The following is a 20,279-nucleotide window of genomic DNA, read 5'->3' as shown; positions in this document are numbered from 1 at the left end:
GCTAAATACGCATTAGGCTTGCCTGAGTGTTCTCTAAACTTTACTCTTTTGGGTAGGCTCTGTTAGGATTATGAATTAACCTTTGTGTGTTAGGGTCGAGACTGAATTTTTAATTTGTTCTGCAGATGGATGCTGTTTTGAGCATGCTTTTTACATAATTTGTCATACTTTTCTTTCATTGTTGATATGGTTGCTGAAGTACAAAGCTTTTCAATATATACCAGTGTATAACACAGATGTTTATTGAGAGCTGTCTTGCTCAGTGACTGATGAAGACTACCAAAGTAGCAATATCCTTCAAAAAGCCTGTTCTTGAGCAGCAGCGATTGATATATACCCTCATTAAACTTTGATCCTTTGATGTTACAGGATTCTTTGTGTGTGTTCTTTACATGTATCTGTTGAAGCTGTTCATACAACTGTGTTTGCAGTTTTAGAAGTGCTAGAACAAAACACAACAAAACACTAAGAAATAGGCACGCTATTGGAGGTTTTCAATACCGAAGTGGAAAAAGCCCCAGCCTGCTTGGTGTGGTTTCAGTTTTGGCCTTCCTTTGAGCAGGGCTTTGGAAAAGATAACCTCTTGTAGTTCCTTTCAGCTGGGACTATGTGATCATTCTATGGCATCAACACATAAGAATTGACTCAATTTGTGAATACAGTCAATTTCCAGCTCAGGATGTTTTTATTTATGAATGGCAGATTTGGTAAGAACAAACACCTTTTTGTAGAGATTATCAGTAGCCTATCCAAAATACAGAGTATGATTTGGTTTTGGAATATGACATAAAACATTCACAAATGTGGATCCATAAGTATGTGATATATAAAAGCCCTGATTTTGGAAAATACAGCCTGTATGTAGGAGTATTCCAACTGAAAAAGCTAAAACCTTTGTGGTGATCTACTTGTTTTGTCAGGTTTACTTGAAACCTGTTGTTTCTTTCAAGACCGAGTCTCTTATTTTACGCTTATACTCGTATTTCTGGCTGAATGTTTGTAAGAAAAACATTCAGCTTTTTCAAGTTACTGTCATTTTGAAAGTAACATAGCTGCCAAGGTTTGTGCAGGTCCATGTGACAATTTTATAGAAATTGCCTGATGTGTTTATGTAGTTGCCAGTAACTTTCATATAATCCTTTCCACTGAATTTAAGAAAAAATACAGTTGACTTTTCCATTGGTGGAGAAGTATGGGCTTGGCAAGTTTAGAAAATCAAAAGCCTCTTTATCTATAAACAGCAGCTGGACAAGCTTCCTACAGGCTCTTTGCTCCCAGCATGGCTCAGCCACGGGAAAGGGAGGCGAAAGGACCTCCAGAGTTAACAGAGCTCCTTGATTCTCTACTGAGTTTCCCAATCAGTGCAGAATAAATACTGCAGTTATAATGATACAGTTCTTATTTCCCCATCAAATATCCTTCAGTTTGGAGTTTTAACTTATTAGAGCTAAAGTTCAGCTGGTGGCTTTGTAGCCTGGAAAATCCTGCATCTAAGGAGCAAAATCTTGAATCGTGGTTTTCTAAATACATGTTTACTTGATGGGCTTTTCCAAAGTCCCAACGCTACTAGTGTTAGAGAATAGAGCTTTTGAGACTTTCTTGCTGTGAACGTAGGGTGGTAATTTTTCATTGCGTGATTATTAAATGTATTAAATCTATAAATCAACAGTTTTCAAACCATGCCTTTGGAAGCTGCAGCATGAAACTGATGTGGTGTGACCTGTAGCAGAGGTTGCTTCATTTTTTCCCCCTGTAAGCCACGGGTTGGAAGGACCAGGCCAGCTAATCATGTGCTAATAGGTTACAGGCGTGTTTCTGAGACAGCAGGGAAAAATAAATATAAAGATTTATGGATTATTTTCTAGTTCTTTGAAAGAGAAGATAGTCTACCATTTAAATCGGTATTTCGAAACAAAATAACCAGACTGTTTGCCTGTGGGGCTTCTTTTTTGGCTCAGTGAGCCTGAGGGAGAGATTTAGCTCATAATAGAAGCTGTTGTTCCAATTCACTGAGGCGTAAGATTTGTTCAAAATGTGGCTGTGGCTTGTGGAAATATTAATAATGATCTGTGAAAAAGATGAAGTAGGACTTGTAGCCTCCTGGCACTTGATCATGTTGTAACTTCACCGAGTGCAAAGAATATTTTTAGAGGTGGTTTCTCTGGTGATGAGTAAAGTCTCTTTCATTTGAAGTTTTTAAGCAGTTCCAATTATTTGCATGCTGTAGATAGTATAAGCAGGTACTTTGAAGCAAAATAATTTGGTGGATAAATTACTATATTTACAGTGTTGTTTTGGTTAGACTGTTGTGACTATGGTGCCTATTAAAAACAACTCAGTATGGATCTACCAGCTCACAGTTTTGGCAGATGTTGCTGAGTATTATTGCAAAATATTCTCATCTGTCTCTGAAAGAAGCTGTGGTTGAGATCACTGCATCTAAGGAGCAAAATCTTGAATCGTGGTTTTCTAAATAAATCTTTACTTGATGGGCTTTTCCGAAGTCCCAAGTCTACTAGTTATTTTTCAGGAAAATTTTAACATCTTATCTTCCATTTGCTTTTCTAAAGTCTGGATTAAGAGCACTAAATAAGGATAGTTTGTACAGAAACTATCTGTACAGAAATTTAATATTTCTGGGTAGACAGAACGATGTGGTGGCATGAAGCTTAAAAAAAAAAAAAGGCACTATTACAAAAATGAAATCATTCTGAGGTTGTGCCATACTCATATTGTCTTGAGTTAATTCCTGGTGCTGTCGTCTTGCTCCTGTTTTGTTACACCAGCAATAACTTTCAACAATATAATTCAAAGCAGATATGTCTTCACAAGAGCAGGTCAAGTCAATACAGTGTAACTGCAAGTCTTCCATACTTGCACTTGTCCGGCTAGAGGATCCGCTCAGTAGCTAATAATATCAGCTGAGCTACCTCACTTACACAGTACACTACTACAAGCCTCTGCATACGGACTTTATTCTGAGAAACAATTTATAGCGTAAAGATTGTGAACCACTTTGTTGCTGAGCTATACATGTTTTTTTGACCCTACGACTTACAAAGTCCATCTGAGAGAATCTGACAGTAAGAGGTACTGCTTAAATTGGGATGAAGGGGAGAGGAGAAACTGTCTCTGCGTGATGCCTTGCTATTTTAAATATGCCCATTCCTGATACGGCTGGTAGTCTAGGCCAGGTTCAATCCATGGGATACTTTCCTTTTGTATTGCTAGTCCTTTACCTTGATGAAAAGAGAAATTGACATCGAGACAGATAAGCCCGAATGTCACTGGGACTCGGCCAGAGCCTCACAGCCATTTCCCAGAAGGGAAGAGAAAATCAAGACAGAAGTTCACTCAGGAAGTTGGCATAGGCTGTTGCTGTTGTTGGGAAAAACCTCAGAACTGTGTTTTCAGATGTTTTGTAAAGAAACACTCTGAGGGAGAGAGCTGGGAGAAATGCTACAAAATAAGCAAGAAGGAAAAATGGAATGATGCCTGAAAGCTATATAATGGCAAAGGGCAGTTGCCCCAATGAAAGGTGAACTGAGCATGTGTTGTTTCCATGTTCCTCCAAGCCACAGCAGAACACTGTAAGTACCAACAAAGATAAAATGTTTTAAACTTTCCTTAGAAAGTCAATAGAACTGAACAGGAAGAGAGCTCTAAGCAACTCCCGTGGCTTCCTAAAGGTAATACGTAGAAAATCTTTTAGAAAGTTTTAGAAAGCCCTAACGGAAGCACTGCCTTTTAACGCGCTGTCAGTTTTTGAAAAGGGCCGTGAGTTCAACAGTTCCTGTTGAGTGTTTGTGTTTAACGTGCTCAGACGGACGGCACTCACACTGAAGAGTGGCTGAGTAATTGAAGCAGGATATAGGAGGTCACTGCTGCACTTCCGCCATTGTGTACTTCAGCCTTGCTCTGATCCAAAACACTTTGGGTTCCAGGGAAGTGTCCTGACCCCATGGGAAATGGCCTGTTCAGAATAATGTTTACTTTGTTTTGACACCTTCATTCCTCAAAGGTGTGTATCAACGTGTTCTCACCTGTGAGAAAAATCAAGCAGAAAGCCTGCTTTCCTGTTTTTTCTTGGTACTGTATCTTCCCCAGTCCCATAGGCAAAATTAGTGTATAAAGGAGGGTGTACTAAAATATCCTTATGCTGTAGTAGAGACTGCAGAACGGGGTCCTGTGTGCTGTGCATTTTGCTTTCCGTCAGAAGGAAAACAGAGTCATGGGCTCTGGTCAAAGATGAAAATACGTCCTTGGCAAAAGGATCCTTCTATCAACGCTCAGACAAAACAGTCAGAAGGTTTCCTGGTTTTGTTCAACTGGGCTTTTGCATACTGTCCCCACTTTCAAAATGTCAGTGAAATGTGCAAATGTTAATGCATATAATGCTATCTGAAATAGAGGCACAGCAGACAAATATTGTACCTGCTGTGATATCATCGTGCATTGTAGCACTGAGCAATAATGTGTACATGTGATTCAAAACTGTTTAAAGGAATAAGTTTTTCTCCTTATCTGAGTAATACTGTTCTAAAGGTTATATTTGAGTTAGCTTCAAGAATTTGTCTCAGCTTGTATCATTTGTTATTTGAGAATGGGAAATGGGGAAGGTATTTTGTTTCATTATGTAAAGGATAGCTGCCTGCTTTGTACTGATTAAGACTCACTTTAAGTAAGGTTTGATGATAACAGTAGTGTATAGTCTAGCTGAATAGGCAGATAAGAGGAAAGTAATGAAGGATTATTATTTTTGTGTTTCTGAGGTTGTTACCTCAGAGGTTCTTACCTGGTAGCTGTCTCACGAGACAGTGAAAGCAAATCATTTTCTGAAGCTTCACTGATCAGCAATTTCTTTGTATGTCTTTTATAATCCTTAATTATCATGGTGAAAATGCATGTTTAAGTTGTATGAATGTTAAATATTCAAATGTGATGATTTGCAATTTCAGCTTGTAGCAGGACAGTGCATTATGTAGAATTTTCCTTGAAATAGTTATTGGAGATGTAAGGAGTAAGGAGGTTTGTATTTAAAGTTTACTCATTTCAAAAGTAAATCTCAGGGTAGTACTCGAGGAATTAGGCTGCGCAGTGCCTGTTAACACTTACGAGAATTTGTGGCTCATTTCTTAAAGTTCAAGTTAACATTTTAACTGCTAAGAAATGCAATTTACGTGAGATGTGCTAATTAACATAGCTAATAACAGAATGCGGAAAAAAAAATTTAGTCCAGCAGTATTTCCCGCCGAAGAGAAAACATTTGAATACATATTGATTTAATGGAATCTTGTTAAAATAAAATGGTGATAATCCTGTTTTGTTTTTGTTGATGCCTGAAAGGAGAGAATCCTTTGAACAGGTCTATAGGTAGTAATTAAATGTAGTACAATAGTTGTCTCAGGTGATCTGATCTTTTCTTAAAAAGGAAGTACAACACAATTGTATCCTTGCTTTGACTCGTCAATTGTATCACATCCAAGCTATTTGGGGCACTGAATTCCATTAGGTTTTGCTGGATTATAGCAAATCATGCAATTTCTTGGAGGAAAAAAAAGAAATGAAAAAAGTTGATTCTTATCTTAATATAAGTGGATTTGGCCTTTGTTCTGTGGAAACTATAGCTCTGGATCAGTCCCTGGTAATACAGAGTTGTGATTTCATCCCCTCGTTCATGCAACCACCTGTTTGTTCATGACAACTATTTTAGTGTATCTATCTGATGGATAGAAAGAAAAAGAGATTTTATCTAAGAATTAAACAGAAGCAACAAGAGAGCATGGAATATTTTCCCTCTTGTCAGAGGGTTGGCATCTGGGGATATATTTGTATAATTATGATAGCTTTTAGTCTGTTCTTACGCTCTTTGATTTTCTCATTCCTTCATGCTATTCCTAACCAGTGACGCTGTTCCCAAAGTGCTGAAAGAAGCTTATTTTATGAAGTTAGGTGGATTGTTTTTCTTGAAGTTATTATTCTACTTCTGATTTTGTTACTTGGATGTTATGCCAGTTTGTCCAATGTTTATACCAGTAAAAACAAACAAACAAACAAAAACAACCAAGGACAAAAGTAGTATATAGACACAGTAACTATTTAAGCCTTTGGAGATTTTAGTAATCTTTCTGCAGAAGATGTTGTAGCTCTTCACTTACAAGTGCATTTTTTAATATAAGTAATTGCTCTTCACATTTATTTCAGGATTATGTTTCATTTAAACTATCAAAGCCAAGGTGCTCCTTAAAGCAAGTGTCTGATGGTGAGCTGTAAGGTCATTTTGGTTTATGGATATATAATGACTTACAGAAAGGTAGCTTACCCTTAGCATTGTTTTACACTGAGTGGAGATGGCTTTTAGCTTTACAGCAGCATAGACAAATTTATTTCATTGCCCTGGTCCTAGAGAATGCACTTACTGCTGGGACAGCAAAATTAGTTTGGTTTTATGGCAGAGCACAGTGGTTTGTAAAAGGAGAGATGAAGTAAAGGAAAGAAGAGAGTGGAGCTGTCAGTAGGAACGTTTGGGAGCAGGCATACTGGGAATCTCTTCTTGACTCCCCTACTCAACCTTTTTCAGAGCTTTAGACCTCTGCAGAAGGTATCTCGTGCACAGGTTTTCCAGCTGCTCTGTCCTCCCCCTGCTGGCTGTGCACTCCTTCCACTGTGCAGCCAACCTTTCTGTCTGCAAAGTGGCGGTCGTTCTAGCTGCGCCCCAGGCTCTTCGAGAGGGGGGCTTTTGTGGCACAGAGGACTCAAGGGCAGGGAGAGCCTTCCACAGTTAAGTACGTGTGGCAAATGCGTGCTTTGCTTGAATCTGAAGCTGACTATGCTGTGACTTCTCCTTTCAGCACTAGCATGTTTTGAGCATTTGACCTGGTAGTTTGACTGCCAACAATCTAACTTTTCTATGTGTGTTTCAGTAAAATGGCTTTCATGAAGGAAATGAATTTGTTGAATTATTTCAGTAATTTTCCAATTAATATTAATTTGATATTATTTGAGTTAAGGCCTTGCTTAAAATGGAAATTGTTACAGAGATAAACCCTATCCAGGTGTTTTCTGCAGTATTTGTTGTGTTGTGTTCATCCAATTTCACTCTACAAACATCACTTCATTCAATTATTATCTGTATCATTGCAACACTTGGACAGATATTGCAATTAAATTCTTAGTTCTGCTCCCCACACATTGCTTTTGGTGTCACAAAGGGAGCTGTTTGCCCTGGGCTTCCAGAACATGAGGGAAATCTGTGAAACTTGCATCAGTGTCACTGCGTGGCCCCTGTAAGAAGCTTCGCTGGGTACTTTTAATAATGGCATTGCATACAGTTCAGAAAGATGGTAGCACCAGATCTAAAATTTGGACTGGGTGGCTACTTATCCAGGCTGATTTGTATTTCTGAGTTTGAATTCTGTGGTTGTTGTTTGTATCAGCAGCTATGTAAACACTGAGATAAATGCTGTTGAGTTGTAATGGCTTCACTGTCTGTTAAAATGCTACAGGTAGAAGATGATGAAACTGAATCACGAGAGGAAGAAGAGATAGAAGTGAAAAGCTATTCAAGAAGAAAGATTTTTTCAAACTGGAGCCGCTATGAGGATGCAGAAAAAGAGGGACAGAATGAATGTGGGGAATCACAGAGAGGAACAGACTTCAGTGTTTTGCTTAGCTCAGCAGGTAAGCGTTTTATACTCTGTATAGAGTTTTTTAGTTTTACGACTTGAAATATTCTGGCTCTTGTTCCTTGATGATGAAACAGGACCCTATAATACTGTTTCTATCTGCCTAAGTCTATTTAGGAGTCTTCAAAGGTCTCCATGTGATAGCTTTGGGAGCCAATACAGGCTCCACTGAGCCATGGCAGCTGGGGAGTAAAACAGGGCTGCTGCATGTATAGCTTTGTCTTGAAACTATGGGTCTGAGTACATGCAGCATTCAGTTACTTGGAGCCTCTTCTTGCTGACCTTACTGATCTGAGTTGTTTGGTTGTTTCCCTGAAAACAAAAAAGGTTGCTGGTATGACTAAACACAACAAAGCAGTCAAGCAGCTGCTTGCTGTTGTTTGTTTTGACAAAGATTTGTAATCAGTGCTGTACAGATGTGTGCATGAATAGCAAGTGTTACTCTCCCTGATAGTAAAGATCAGTTGTTTTCCCTTTTTAAAATGAGATAAAATAGAAGAAAAGGGTGGAGGGCAGCCTGTAATATATGTATGTATGTATAAATAAAATATATAATAGGTATACATGAATAGTATGGACAGATGCACAAAGATGCATAGTTACCTAAAATTATTTTAGAAACTCTTAATGAGCCATTATGTTAAATACTGTTCAGCAAAAAGCTACAGACAGTGTGTGTGTATATATATATATATATATATATTTTTTTTTTTTTTTTGGTGTAACCTGGAAGCTCTGAAATCTCTCAGATCTGAATACTTGGGATTTTTCAGCCACAGCTTACAGGCATAAGTTAGAAATTATCTGCAGTAAAGAAACATGGATCAGAGCTATCCTGTTTGCCAGAATCAATTTCTGAAGTTCAGTTTTACATAAGCATTGCAAAACTGGGCCTAAATTGCTGATTTTAAGCATATGATCACAGCATCTATATTTACACCTCTGAATGGCATGGTAAACAGAATTGGAGTCAAGATGTCTGGTAGTCATCAGAGTTGGATAGATAACATAGCCTGGAGAGCAAAATAGATATCACAACTCAAAGCTTTTTAAATCAAGAGACCTAACCTGAGCATCATAGTTGTGTTGCCATAGTTCAGCCTTGTTTTTTCCCCAAGTGAATTTAAATATCTCTAACTTTATATGTAGCCTTTAAAATAGTACTGATGAATAGTACTTTTGAACTGAAGGTATAAGGGAGTACTGTTTATTTCTACTAACTTGTATTTCTAGTAAGTTATAGTCCAATACATCTATTTGACTCTAGATTCTCTTGATGTCTAATTTAAAATCTTGTTAGTAGTCTTACTAGTTGTTAATTCTACATCTTCCATTCAAAGTGTGCTTTACCTTACTTCAGGTAAACTTTTTTTAGGGTCTATTGTGACTATTCTTGACATTAAAATAAATTGATAAGAGCCAACAAGGAAAAAAAGTACTTGTTTTAAGAGAAGAGGAAATAGTATCCTCGAAACAATAGTACAGCTTTCTTGGATTCATGTGAAAAAGCAGTGCATGTCGGGGGGTGAGGATCATATTCTGCTCTGCTTGTTTATACATTTTATTTAAAAAAAATGGTCCAGGTTTGTTTAGTGTTTTGGAAGTAATATAGGATAATGACCTAATGAATATGATTGCTTTATTGTCACAGTGTCCTTATTATCCAATGATTTGTGTGTTGTTGAGAACTACAGTTTTAGCATGTTTCAGCTATCTAAAAATGCTGTGTTTTACAGAATGGGAAAGGTTTGTTTGAAGACAATTAGACTCAGAAAAAACGAGAGCATTATGTTGTTAGTTTTATATCTGTGTAAAAGACCGAGTTGAATTTCTGAGTGCTAGCCATCTCCTTAACTGAGGTAATGATCTTAGCAGTTTTTTTTTGTCCATCTGATCTTGTTTCTTGTATATTTTTTTTTCCATTCTGATTTTTTATTATTTTGTAGCATGTAATGCAAATTGTGTATGTCCAGTATGTCAGAATTTTAACTTGATACGTAAATTATACTGATTGATAAATATTTGTCTTTTTTGTGTTCTTCATGAGGTTAGGTATTCACTTGCTGTGAATTAGTAAGTGTGAATTTTATCTCCTGAGTAAAAACAAGACTTTTTCATTCGTTGAAAGGTTTTTTTTCATTCTTTGAAAAATGTTAGGATGGCATTGTTTAAAAGCTGTGCAACATTGAAAAATAAAATATTTTGTATGTTCTGATGTGCAGTTTTAATCACTGGTGTGTCTGTCTTTCAGTAAAGATTGATGTCGATATCTAGACTTTGCAAAACTATTTTTTTTCTTTATTTTTTCTAGTGGTTTTAATGGTCATCTTAATCTAGATGCATTTAAAAATGTTTTAATCCTCATAATTGCAGTGTGAAGTGGAATCTTTTCTAACATCTTTTAGCATACATACATCTTGAAGAAAAATGATTGTAACATAAATGTTTTAACTGGAAGAATATGAAAGCAAAGCAGCAGAACTTGTTATAGAAAACAGTTGCAGAAGTAGTTATGAAGAGAACAATACATTGCGTATTCTTACTTGCTTTTGAACAGGAGTGTGAGTTGAAAGAATATTTACTGATTTTTTTTTATTACTACTGTCTGAATGAAAATGGTTTCAGTTAATCTTTCAAATGAAATGTCATGTAATTTTGGTCTGGTATGAATTGTGTGAGTATTTAGCAGATAAAATCTTAGGTTTTATTTGCATTATTATACTTGCATTCAGATAATATCTGGGAAGGGAGAAGATCATAAGTGTGGAAAATTCATTTCAAAACACTCTCTCCTTTTAGAATTAGAGAAGTAGTTTTCACTTGCTAGTTAAAATGAGCTAGTAGTGTAGGCAAAGCTATGAAGGTAGGTAACATGAATATATTGGTAGATGAACAAGGCTAGGCTTCACTGAATCAGGAAGAGAAGGTTGTTCAGTTCTAAAATGAACACTTGTGGAAAAGAACATGAACCAACGTTTTAAGACATTTTGTGATCAACTTGGTGTCATTCACAGTATGTCTAAATTGCCAGATCTGTGTGGTGTTCTTTATAACCAGACTATAAATAATTTTTTTCATTGTAACTGAGTGAATACTGCATGGTGTTTTTTTTTTTTTTAATCATAACTGGGTGACTTGCCTAATCTAACTTCTGTGTGTGAATATGTTCAAAGATGTTAAGCTCAGAGTGTAATTCCACTCCAGTTCTAACAAGTCCAATATCCTATGGCTCACTTCTTATCATTTTCAGATACCAATAAAATTAGCTGATATCAGGGGATGGGTTATTTAACCCTTTTGACTTGTTTGCAATATCTGATGTAGCAATGCAAAGTAATTCGTGAAACAAACTAATGGAACAAGTTGATTCTTAGAATTTTTCATAGTTGTTACTGACAGAAGGATAAGGCAGCATTAGAACTTCTGACAACTTGATACTGTATTTCTTCTATGACAGTGAATGCTAGGATGTCAGTTTTTGCTTGTCAATTGTTAATTAAAAGGAGACCTGAGAAAAAATACACTGAGTTAGGAAAGTGGCATGAGTTACCATGTTACGTACTTAGATCTTCACCTTTTGTATTGCGTTACTGTAGATCTCTTTTCAGTTAGGAAAAGAAAGATTGTCTTCCTTACTTAAGGAGTTTAATAAGATTATCTAAATAGTACTTTTAATTCTCTGTAGTTATCAATTTTGTAATAGACTTATGTCTTCCATTAATTTAAATACCACCCCTTTGCTAACACAAAGATATTTCTATTGTATGTTACTTAAAATATGACTGCAGCCTTTATGGCAGAGCTGTAAAATACTTAGTTTATTACCAGGAATGTCTTAAGCCTTCGTGGTCTTTCTCCTGATATTTTTTTAGACTTAATAGTTTTGCATGTTAGTTAATTCAAACGGCCTGTAAAACAGCATGGGTATAAAGCAGGTTTGTCTCATCTGAAAGTTATATTTCAGGTCACATTTGTAGCCACTTGATTTATTTATCTATTTATTTTCTAGTGGAAGTGTTGTGGGCTCTTGTTCTTATGATACATGGTTTCTTTGGCTTGGAACAGAATCACGTTTACTTGTAGTGGTCTAAGAAGAAGCTTGCATCTCTGCTTTATTTGTAACTTTGACTTCTGTTAGGATATTGCTGTTTAGCATTCTGAAGTTGCACGGTGGATCAATTGCAACAGGCAGTTAGGGGATTACTGGAGAGGGAATGGAATTAAAGTGCCATTTTTCATGAATGCAAAAGCTTAGCAGGGTCTTGCACCAGTACACAACTGCGTAATTACTGTAGCCAGGTAAGAATTCTTTGGCACACACTGTGACTAAAAACCTGTTCACCTACAGAACATTTAGGTTCCACAGTATTGAAAGCAGGGTTTTACAGAGATTGTTGTTCTTTAAGACACAACTTAGATTTATTCCCATTAAATGTCTTGTTAATTGAAAGAGATAGTTTGGAATTACAGTGATGGTGACAGAATTAGTGCTAGTAGACAAACTTAAATGAAGGAAATCCTGATGTCCAAGGAGTTAAAATTCAGAGCTTGATATTTCTTTAATAATTTTATGAGCGTGCTTCTGTGTGGAATTTTCTGGTTTAAATAAAGAAAAAATGGCAGCAAAATGAGGACACACATAATGTGTGATATAGATGTCATGTTGATAATTAGCAGGATTGGAGCTTTTAAAATCTATTATATGAACATTCCAGATGCTTGAATTAAGTAACTGTGAGCTATAGGTTGTTACGCTGTATTTTTATCAGAAGTGGAGGAAAATGGGAGACTTTTTTTTTTCAAAAGGGGGATCATTCTGTGGTTGCAGGTATGTGCCAAGTATGATAATCTTTGGGGGATTTTATTTTACTTTTTAAAATATTTTTTAAGCCACACACTTTTTCAAGTTTTTGCTTATACTTCCGGTTTGTCTCTGCCTCATGCCAGTCCCCAGTGCAACACTGATTCTGTTCAAGTGTTTAGGCTCAAGTAGTCCCAGACCATCTCTGTCTGCACCTTGTGCCCCTGACTTCAGCCTTTGCCCACCTATTAAATTCTTCTAATTTTCACTTAATTCAGTTGATTTTTCTTACTGTCTTTGTTTCTGATTCCAGGTGGTAGATCTCTTCTCAGTCTTTTGTTGTGAGCCAGTTGCCTTCTATACATGCTCACTAAATTCCAGCTTTGTCAAATATACTCCATCCCTTTTCCTGTCCAGTCCTAGTGATCCCCAGTTCTGAGTTCTGTCTGGGAATCATCATTTGCTTTCATTTTTCTCTCATCCACCACCACACCTTCGTATGTTCCTTGTAGTTTCTTTTGATGCTTGTCAAATCCCAGTTTATTCTTTCCAGTTCTAGTGTCTGCTTAAAGCTGTATTCTCTGCCTTCACTCCAGACATTCTGACAGAATACTTTAAATCCTATTCAGTTACCCAATAATGTGAAGTTACAGACCACTGCATTCAACTGTGATAGAGATATTAGCGTGGTGGGGTGGAGGTATGCAGGCTGACACTTCTTGTTTGGTGTTGCACCAAATGCCTGTTAAATGCAGACTTCTCCTATGGGGAAAATTTGGCTCTTCCCCTATAACCAGAGGTTAGAGGAAACCCAATTTGCTTGCCTTGCATACTGGGATGACGTACAGAAGGTCATGAGGATGGGTTGTTTGGTGACTAGGTGTTGAGCTCCAGCAGATTTTGCCATTTTGTATGTACAAACTGAAATCTAGAAGCTTGTAGCTTGACCAGATCAGGTCTCATTTTTCACAGAACAAGCAAATTGTACATCCCCAATACAAAAATATTGTCCAGCATGATTTCAAGGTGCTGACTCAAGCCAGAAAAAAGCTTACAATTCTTCAAAGGAAGAGCTTACAAGGGCTTTTTTTACCCCAGGTTTGTTCGTGGCCATTCCAGCCATTCTCTCTGTGTGGTGTGTTTTTTTTTTGTTTTGTTTTAGTGGTGGTGAGTGGTGAGAGGAGAGGAAAAATTACCTGAAGCAGACCACTGGCATGGAAAATCTCATACCGAATAGTTAGAAAGCAACTGAAAACAGTCTAAAGCAAGAATTACCAAAGCCAGGTGGCTTTGATAACAGCTGATGTCATTAGCCACACAGAGCTACTTTGTTGGGGCTTACGCTATTTGTGTGAAGTAGAATGATGCTTTAGTTCACGAACCTTTTTATTTCCCGTTTGTTAGTGTTTTTTTTTTTTTTTTTTTTTTTTTTTTTCTGTATAAATTAACATTGTATATAGCAAAGCAAACTTTTCTGTATTGCTTTTGATGCCTAGCTGAGGTAAACTACAAGTCCATTGCGAAGCCTTTAGGGAATGTCTTGAATCAATTTAGGAAAAATGCTGTTGAAACGTAAAGAACAAGAGAAGTGGAAATGATAGGATAACCTTACTTCGCTAGAAGAATCTTGCTATGTTTGAAGAGCTGTCCTCATTTTTTAACTGATGAGGGTTAAGTGCCCCAAAATAGGTTTAAGTCATTCATTTGTTTTTATGGTTGTTAATAGGTGCTTTAGGTTTGAAAATAAGATGCTAAAATTGCATTACAGAGACTTGATCACTTTTCTTTAAAGAAGGTGGTAGACACTACCAGTACAGCAACCAAAAGCGGCCAATATGCATACCTCAGTAATAATGTTTAGTTGCAGAGTTGCAAGATGTGATGATTATCTAGATGCAAAAAATAAATTTTGGATATGAATTCTACCCCCCTCCACTTTTTTTTTTTTTTTTGGTTACAGATACCTTTAAGGGTAAGGAACGCAAATGCTGTATAGTTCAGACAAAACTGGCAGAATGCTTTTGATATTGTATGAATAAATATAATTTCAGAAGCTACTTAGCAATAGAATACTGTAAGAAATGAGGAATAAAACTCACAAGCACTTACTGGAGCACAGTAACAAGTATAGAAAGTAAATATAGGAATTCTGAATTTGTAGTTACTTCCCATTCTCTAAAATGCCGCTCTGTCCTTGTAAGGTCTTGTTTTGGGGCCTCTCTGTCTAATTTTGATAAGTCTTTTGCAATATATTCCTGCATGTTTGTCATCTTTACTGAGCTGAACAGCTAAGCTCGTGGAACAAAGCTTGTGTTAAAAATAGGTTTCCCTACAACTTTTCTATCCTAGATATATACTGACCGATTTGGAAAAAAAAAAAGTAGTGTATAAAGTAAATTAGCTTTCTTATTTTCTGTGCTAATTCTGCTCAAACAAAAAGAATAGAAATAGCAGGGCATGGTTCTGATGCTAAAAAGGAATCCTTTCAGTTTTTAAAATTCCAGAGAACAGCTGAAAATCAGTTCTCTTTACAGAACGGCCTTACTCATTGTTGGTTTGGGTTATTGTTGTACATATCAGGGCTCCCATTTTCTGTTGGTATTTGATTGCCAAGTTCTACTATTTTCTGTTTCGTGTGTGTGCTCTGTGAAATTATTTATGTCCATGTATCTCTATATAACTTTATTTCCTGCAAATCTTCCATTTCTTCCACTGTTTTATACTTGAGCATTTTTACTCATTGATGAGCAGATCTTCATAAGGAAGAATTAAATGGGACACTTGACACTAGTGTATGTACTCCTGAAATAAACAGTTCTAGGCATGTGCTTTATGTGCATCCTAGTGCATCCTCCTCATGTTGTTTTCATTTGCTCCCATAAACATTCCCAGAACTTCCCTGATGTGCTTTCTTCTCCTGTTTGTTGTCCAGTTCCAGCATGTCAGAACTTTCCTTTTTGGTGGTCATGTCATATATACCACTTCACATCTTTGGACACTCTTTATGCAGTGATCTTTCTTCTACCTGTAAAGCTTTTAGTTGTGACAGCTGTGCCCTGGGCAGCCTACAACTTTGGCCTTGTTAAATCTGAGAGATACTGCTATTTTATGTACCTGTAAAGAGGCAGGAATCTGAAATTGAGAAAAACGCAACCCCCCCTCCCCCTCTACCCTTGCCAAAATAGCTTTCCCAACCAGAAGAAAAACCCTCTGTGATAAAGATTTCCAGTAAAATCATAGGACTTGGCATCAGTGTTAGCTGGTTATCCATCTGCTCAGTGCTTCTTCTTGAACTGTTCCTAACATTACAGAAATTCATTTTTTGTTCTAATCAGACAAGCTGTCCTTTTTTTTTTTTTTGGTCTGAACTAAAAATAGGAAGTGCCAGATTTTAAATATTAATTACATTTTCTTGATAAAAGTATTTGCTTCTAATGGATAATCTGTCCTTACCCATCTATGTTTTTATGTCTGCATTCCCCCACCCAGCTGTGTGTGTGTATATACATATATATATGTATATATGTAAAACCAGAACTATGTAACTGACATATGATATAATTCTATGTCTGGAGTACGTGGAAATGTAGAATAACTATTTTTGTTTCAGTATAGTTCTGATATCTCAGAACTATTTGGGTATATGTTATTGTCTGTGATAATTCTGCAAAACTAATAGTAAGTGATAGAAGAGAAACTGAAAGGTATCAATGTTTTGGAGATTTTTTTGGTATGCTTTATGATTTAGAATTGAATTAGAGTAACATTGACAGATTAAAGGGGGTAAATTTTGTTCCCATTAAAATCAATGTGGCAAGCTTTTTCTCATTCTAATTTTTCACACTTTGATTGCACTCACTTATTTCCTCAGATCCATATTTCTGGATTTTAAAAGTTTTCTGACCAACATCCTTCTTAAATATTTTGCCTTAATCTTTTGCTGCTACTATATATTGACAATATTTCCAGTGAATTGAATTTATATATGTTTTGTTTATGAAATCACAAATCAGTATGTTTAAATATGTGACAGTTTATCTTTATTTCTGTCTTGCTGTTTTTGTGTCCACTACTTGAAACTGGAATCTTTCCAATGTGATCAAAATGTCTATGCAGACAGTTCACTGTGTCTCTTGTTTAATCATGTCCTTTCTTTTTGTAATACCCTTAAAACCCAGCCTGTCCTGACTAGAGGCCTCATGTTGCTCATTATGCTTTCTGTAGCATGATCATCTCCAACTTTTCTTGCCAGTAAAATTTTCTAACAACAAACCTAATTACTCTGACTCTCAGACAGTATGTTTATTATTCCTGTCTTAATTTTTCAAAATTCAGTAAATTATTGGCACTACATTTCAGTTCTCCTTCTTACTTATGTTTTTACTTACTTTCTGCCTTCCCTTCTTCCTTTGAAATTTCCTTTTATTCCATGAACTTTGTGATTTTCTGTGTTGCCATGTATGACTTTTGATTTTTTTTTCATCTCTTTCACGTTCCTTTTTACATTTCTGATTCTAAATTAGACTGTAAACGTTTTAGAGCAGGGACTTTCTTTTGCTTGCCTGTAAAATATTAGTTCTTTTCCAATAATGGCATTAGTAGATACACTATCTGATGTGGTAGTGATAGTAGTAGACTTGGTAATATTAAAAGATGTTGATTGACTTGGAGAAGCTGTGTTTGTTTTAATTTTAATATTGATCCAGTTTTGTTTAATTTCTGTGCAAGCTACATTAGGGAAGCACCATTCTATTTTTATGTTAAAGAGTATCAGGCAGATACTTAATTGCAGGAGCCAGACTTCATTTACTGTTCTGTTTCTCATACAAATAACTTTTTTCCTAATATCAATTTCTGAAGAAACAAACTGGGATAGGAATGTTTCCTTGTTCGTTGATGAATGCTCAGAAGCAGTGCTGTGTGATCCAACTGTGCATGAACCAGTATCAGGGAGACTGGCAGACCTGTTGTGCCATCAGGGTGCTCAGGAATGTGTTTACGGGGAGCAGTGCTGTTCGTAAGCATTGGCCTTGGAGTGGAAGGCAGGCTGGGAACTGCGCGGCGCTCTAAGGGGCACTGACTGCCTATTCCTTTCTCTGTCCCAGCTCTTTCTGTACTTCTTATCCTGTTTGTGGTCCTGATATTCCTCACATTTGCTGCCAATGTCTTGGCCTCTCCTGGTCCTTTTCATCTGCTTTTGAGTCTTCCTCAATCAAACCTATTCATTTTGCTCTGGTTCTCTCCATTGATCTCATCCTGTTGCTCAGGAGCTCATAGTTCCTACATCCAACTTCATACGTGCCTTTCCTTGACTTCCAACCTCCCTCACCCACCCCATCTATTTATACTTGTCCAAAACACATGTTGGTTCCCCACCTGGTTTGTGTTCTCTTATCTGTTGTTCACTCTCAGCATTCATGAGTGATGTCTCTGCCTGTTGTATAGGAAGGTAGGTAGCCCTACTGAGCACATAAAAGATCTTTGTGTGTGTGTGTTTCTTTTTCTTTTTGCCTTAAAGGGATTCTTTTTTTGTCCTTGTTCAGGTAAATTTCTTAAAAGAATGTTAAAGGCATATTGAGCCTTGAGCCTCTGTTTCAAAACGAGTTATATTAACTGCGTGCTGCTACCCTCAAGGGAACTCTTTTGTCCTGTTCTTCCTTGCATGTTGTTCTCTCTACATGTGTAAAATTGTGAACTAGAATCTCATTTAATGAAGAGCATATCCGAGGGACAGAATAAGGTGTAGGGAGGAACTATGTTTTCTTTAGTTCTGACTCATTTTCAACCTTTACTGGAATGTGAATCAGATGACCTTCCTTTTGACAGTACACACTCATCATCCCATTTTATAAAGCGTGGTATTTCTGAATCTGCTACAGATAATTTGGATTGTGATACTGATCATACCTTCTCTATTTCTTTTTAAGATCTTGATTGAAAACAGGCTGTGATAACGTGGTATTTTCTCCTTGAGTATGTGCGTGTTTTTTCGATGTGCAGAAAATGTGTCACTGAAAAGCTAGCTACAAAACATAACTGGCCGAGGTGGAAAAGTTAATTCAAGATGGGATGCTTTAGTAGGCTGATATCATTGTAATGATTTTTGTGTCATACAAATTTTGCATCATAAAAGCTAGGGGCCATAATTGCAGATATTTATAGCAAATAAACTTTCTGCAAAGGAAATGCTGGCAGAGTGGAGATACCAGAAGGCTAAGTGTTATAAATTGACAGGTAATAGGAGGTAAATCGGGTTAGATGTTTCTGAGTAAATGAAGTGCTAGGAGGTGCAAGCGTAATAGTCTTGGAGAGAAAGTCTCTCTTTATAATCTTTCTGGAAAAGATACTCAGTTGGCGATGTTCATTGGTATCTTTCTGATGTCTGAGGGAGTGTACCAAGCCATTTATAACGGAGAGCAGCACTTCCACCCTGACTTCTTTACCGGTGGAGTCTTGTTAGAGCAATTGTTACTATTTTTTTTCCTGGGTGTACCTTATCTTAATGAAATTGCTAGAAGATAGAGTTCAACAAGAGAAACTACAAATGGTGATTTGTTTTTATACCATAGATTTTCCTTTAGAATTTTCTTTTGCATAGAATTTGCACCCATTACTTGACTGAAATCCTTTGACACACACAAAAAAAAGTGTGACTCGAAGACAGAAATTATACATAACTGAAGAAGCAAAAAGCCTTCACACAGCCTAAAGATGTCATTGTCCTTTGTTCATTACTCAGGTTTCCTACATAATAGTACGGTTTAGTTTGGGCAATAAGTTATCTACCAACCTAAAAAAATAAATCTAAAATGCAGATAGGATTTATTGAGAAAACCATTGAAGTCTGGGACCTTCAGCATAATCTATTGTCACAGGTGTCTGCATGTTACGTCATGGATTCTTAACTGGGTCTGTCTTGAGGAAAATTAATGAATCCAGCTCCTAGTTGTATGCAGGGAGCAGTTGTAGGTGCTTCTGTAGTTGCAGAAGTCTGTTAAGCCTGGAACAATCATTCTCTCTCTTCTGGCTTGGATGTGGTTAATTTTTGTAGGCTTTCCTTTTACCTTCTTATATCAAAAAGCATGCTTTTCCTTTCAAGAAAAACAAGAACAATAAATTGCTGCACCTTTCACGTACCCTTTTTAGGATTACATTAACCTTAGGACAAAATCTAAAAAAGGAATTGTATGCAGGAAGTACTAGTGGGTTTGTTGATCAGTGTTCAAAAGGGGCATGGTGTCATGGGACAGTGCAAATGAGAGTGCAAGGTGTCTGCATGTTCCCTTTCCTTGTATGCTGTCACCTGTCACTTCAGATGGGAGTAGGTGGAAAAAAATAACTTCTGTGAGAGTGGAGAAACTGTGTTTTACCCCAAGTAACAAAATAATTCTTGCTTACCCCAGAATGGTCTGGCTAATGCTGCATTTCCCTACTTCTAAAAAAATGGACTTATATTGGCTTCCCCTGCTCCCATGCATTAAATACTGGAGGAAAAATATTTATAGCTGTTAAATGTAAATAACTGTATATGTGATTATTAATTGCTTTACTTGTCATGTCAGTCACTACTAAAAGGTTAATTCTGATGAAGGTAGCTATAGTGTATTTTGGATTTTTTCATCCTCTTGTGCTTTTTTTGAAGGAACCTAATAGACCTCTTTTTTGTCTGTTGCATGTCTCTGCTCCTCTCTTGCTTTTATTGAGTATTTATTTTTCTTCTCTTTGTTATGCAGCTGTGGAGTTCTTATCAATAAAAATGTAATGAATTTGAAATTGTGTTGTATTACATTGCT

General features: G+C 36.7%; 2 protein-coding genes across 3 annotated transcripts in view; one reads left to right on the top strand and one right to left on the bottom strand.

Moving 5' to 3' along the window:
* The window catches only part of AVEN (apoptosis and caspase activation inhibitor), a 95,408-nt gene that overhangs the window by 14,173 nt on the left and 60,956 nt on the right, over positions 1-20,279 (top strand). The window contains exons 2-3 of one of the 2 annotated variants that reach the window (XM_035328758.1): positions 6,135-6,139; positions 7,506-7,680. In XM_035328758.1, coding sequence (XP_035184649.1) covers positions 6,135-6,139; positions 7,506-7,680 — 180 coding nt within the window. The remainder of the gene's footprint in view (positions 1-6,134; positions 6,140-7,505; positions 7,681-20,279) is intronic. The other variant, XM_035328759.1, reaches the window with a different exon arrangement.
* CHRM5 (cholinergic receptor muscarinic 5) overlaps positions 1-20,279 on the bottom strand; it is a 49,606-nt gene that overhangs the window by 20,388 nt on the left and 8,939 nt on the right. The gene's annotated exons all lie outside the window — the stretch shown is intronic.

This window comes from Oxyura jamaicensis, chromosome 5 (genome assembly GCF_011077185.1).
Source record: "Oxyura jamaicensis isolate SHBP4307 breed ruddy duck chromosome 5, BPBGC_Ojam_1.0, whole genome shotgun sequence".
NCBI classification, from domain to species: Eukaryota; Metazoa; Chordata; class Aves; order Anseriformes; family Anatidae; genus Oxyura; species Oxyura jamaicensis.
This window is presented reverse-complemented; position numbering and strand designations above follow the sequence as displayed.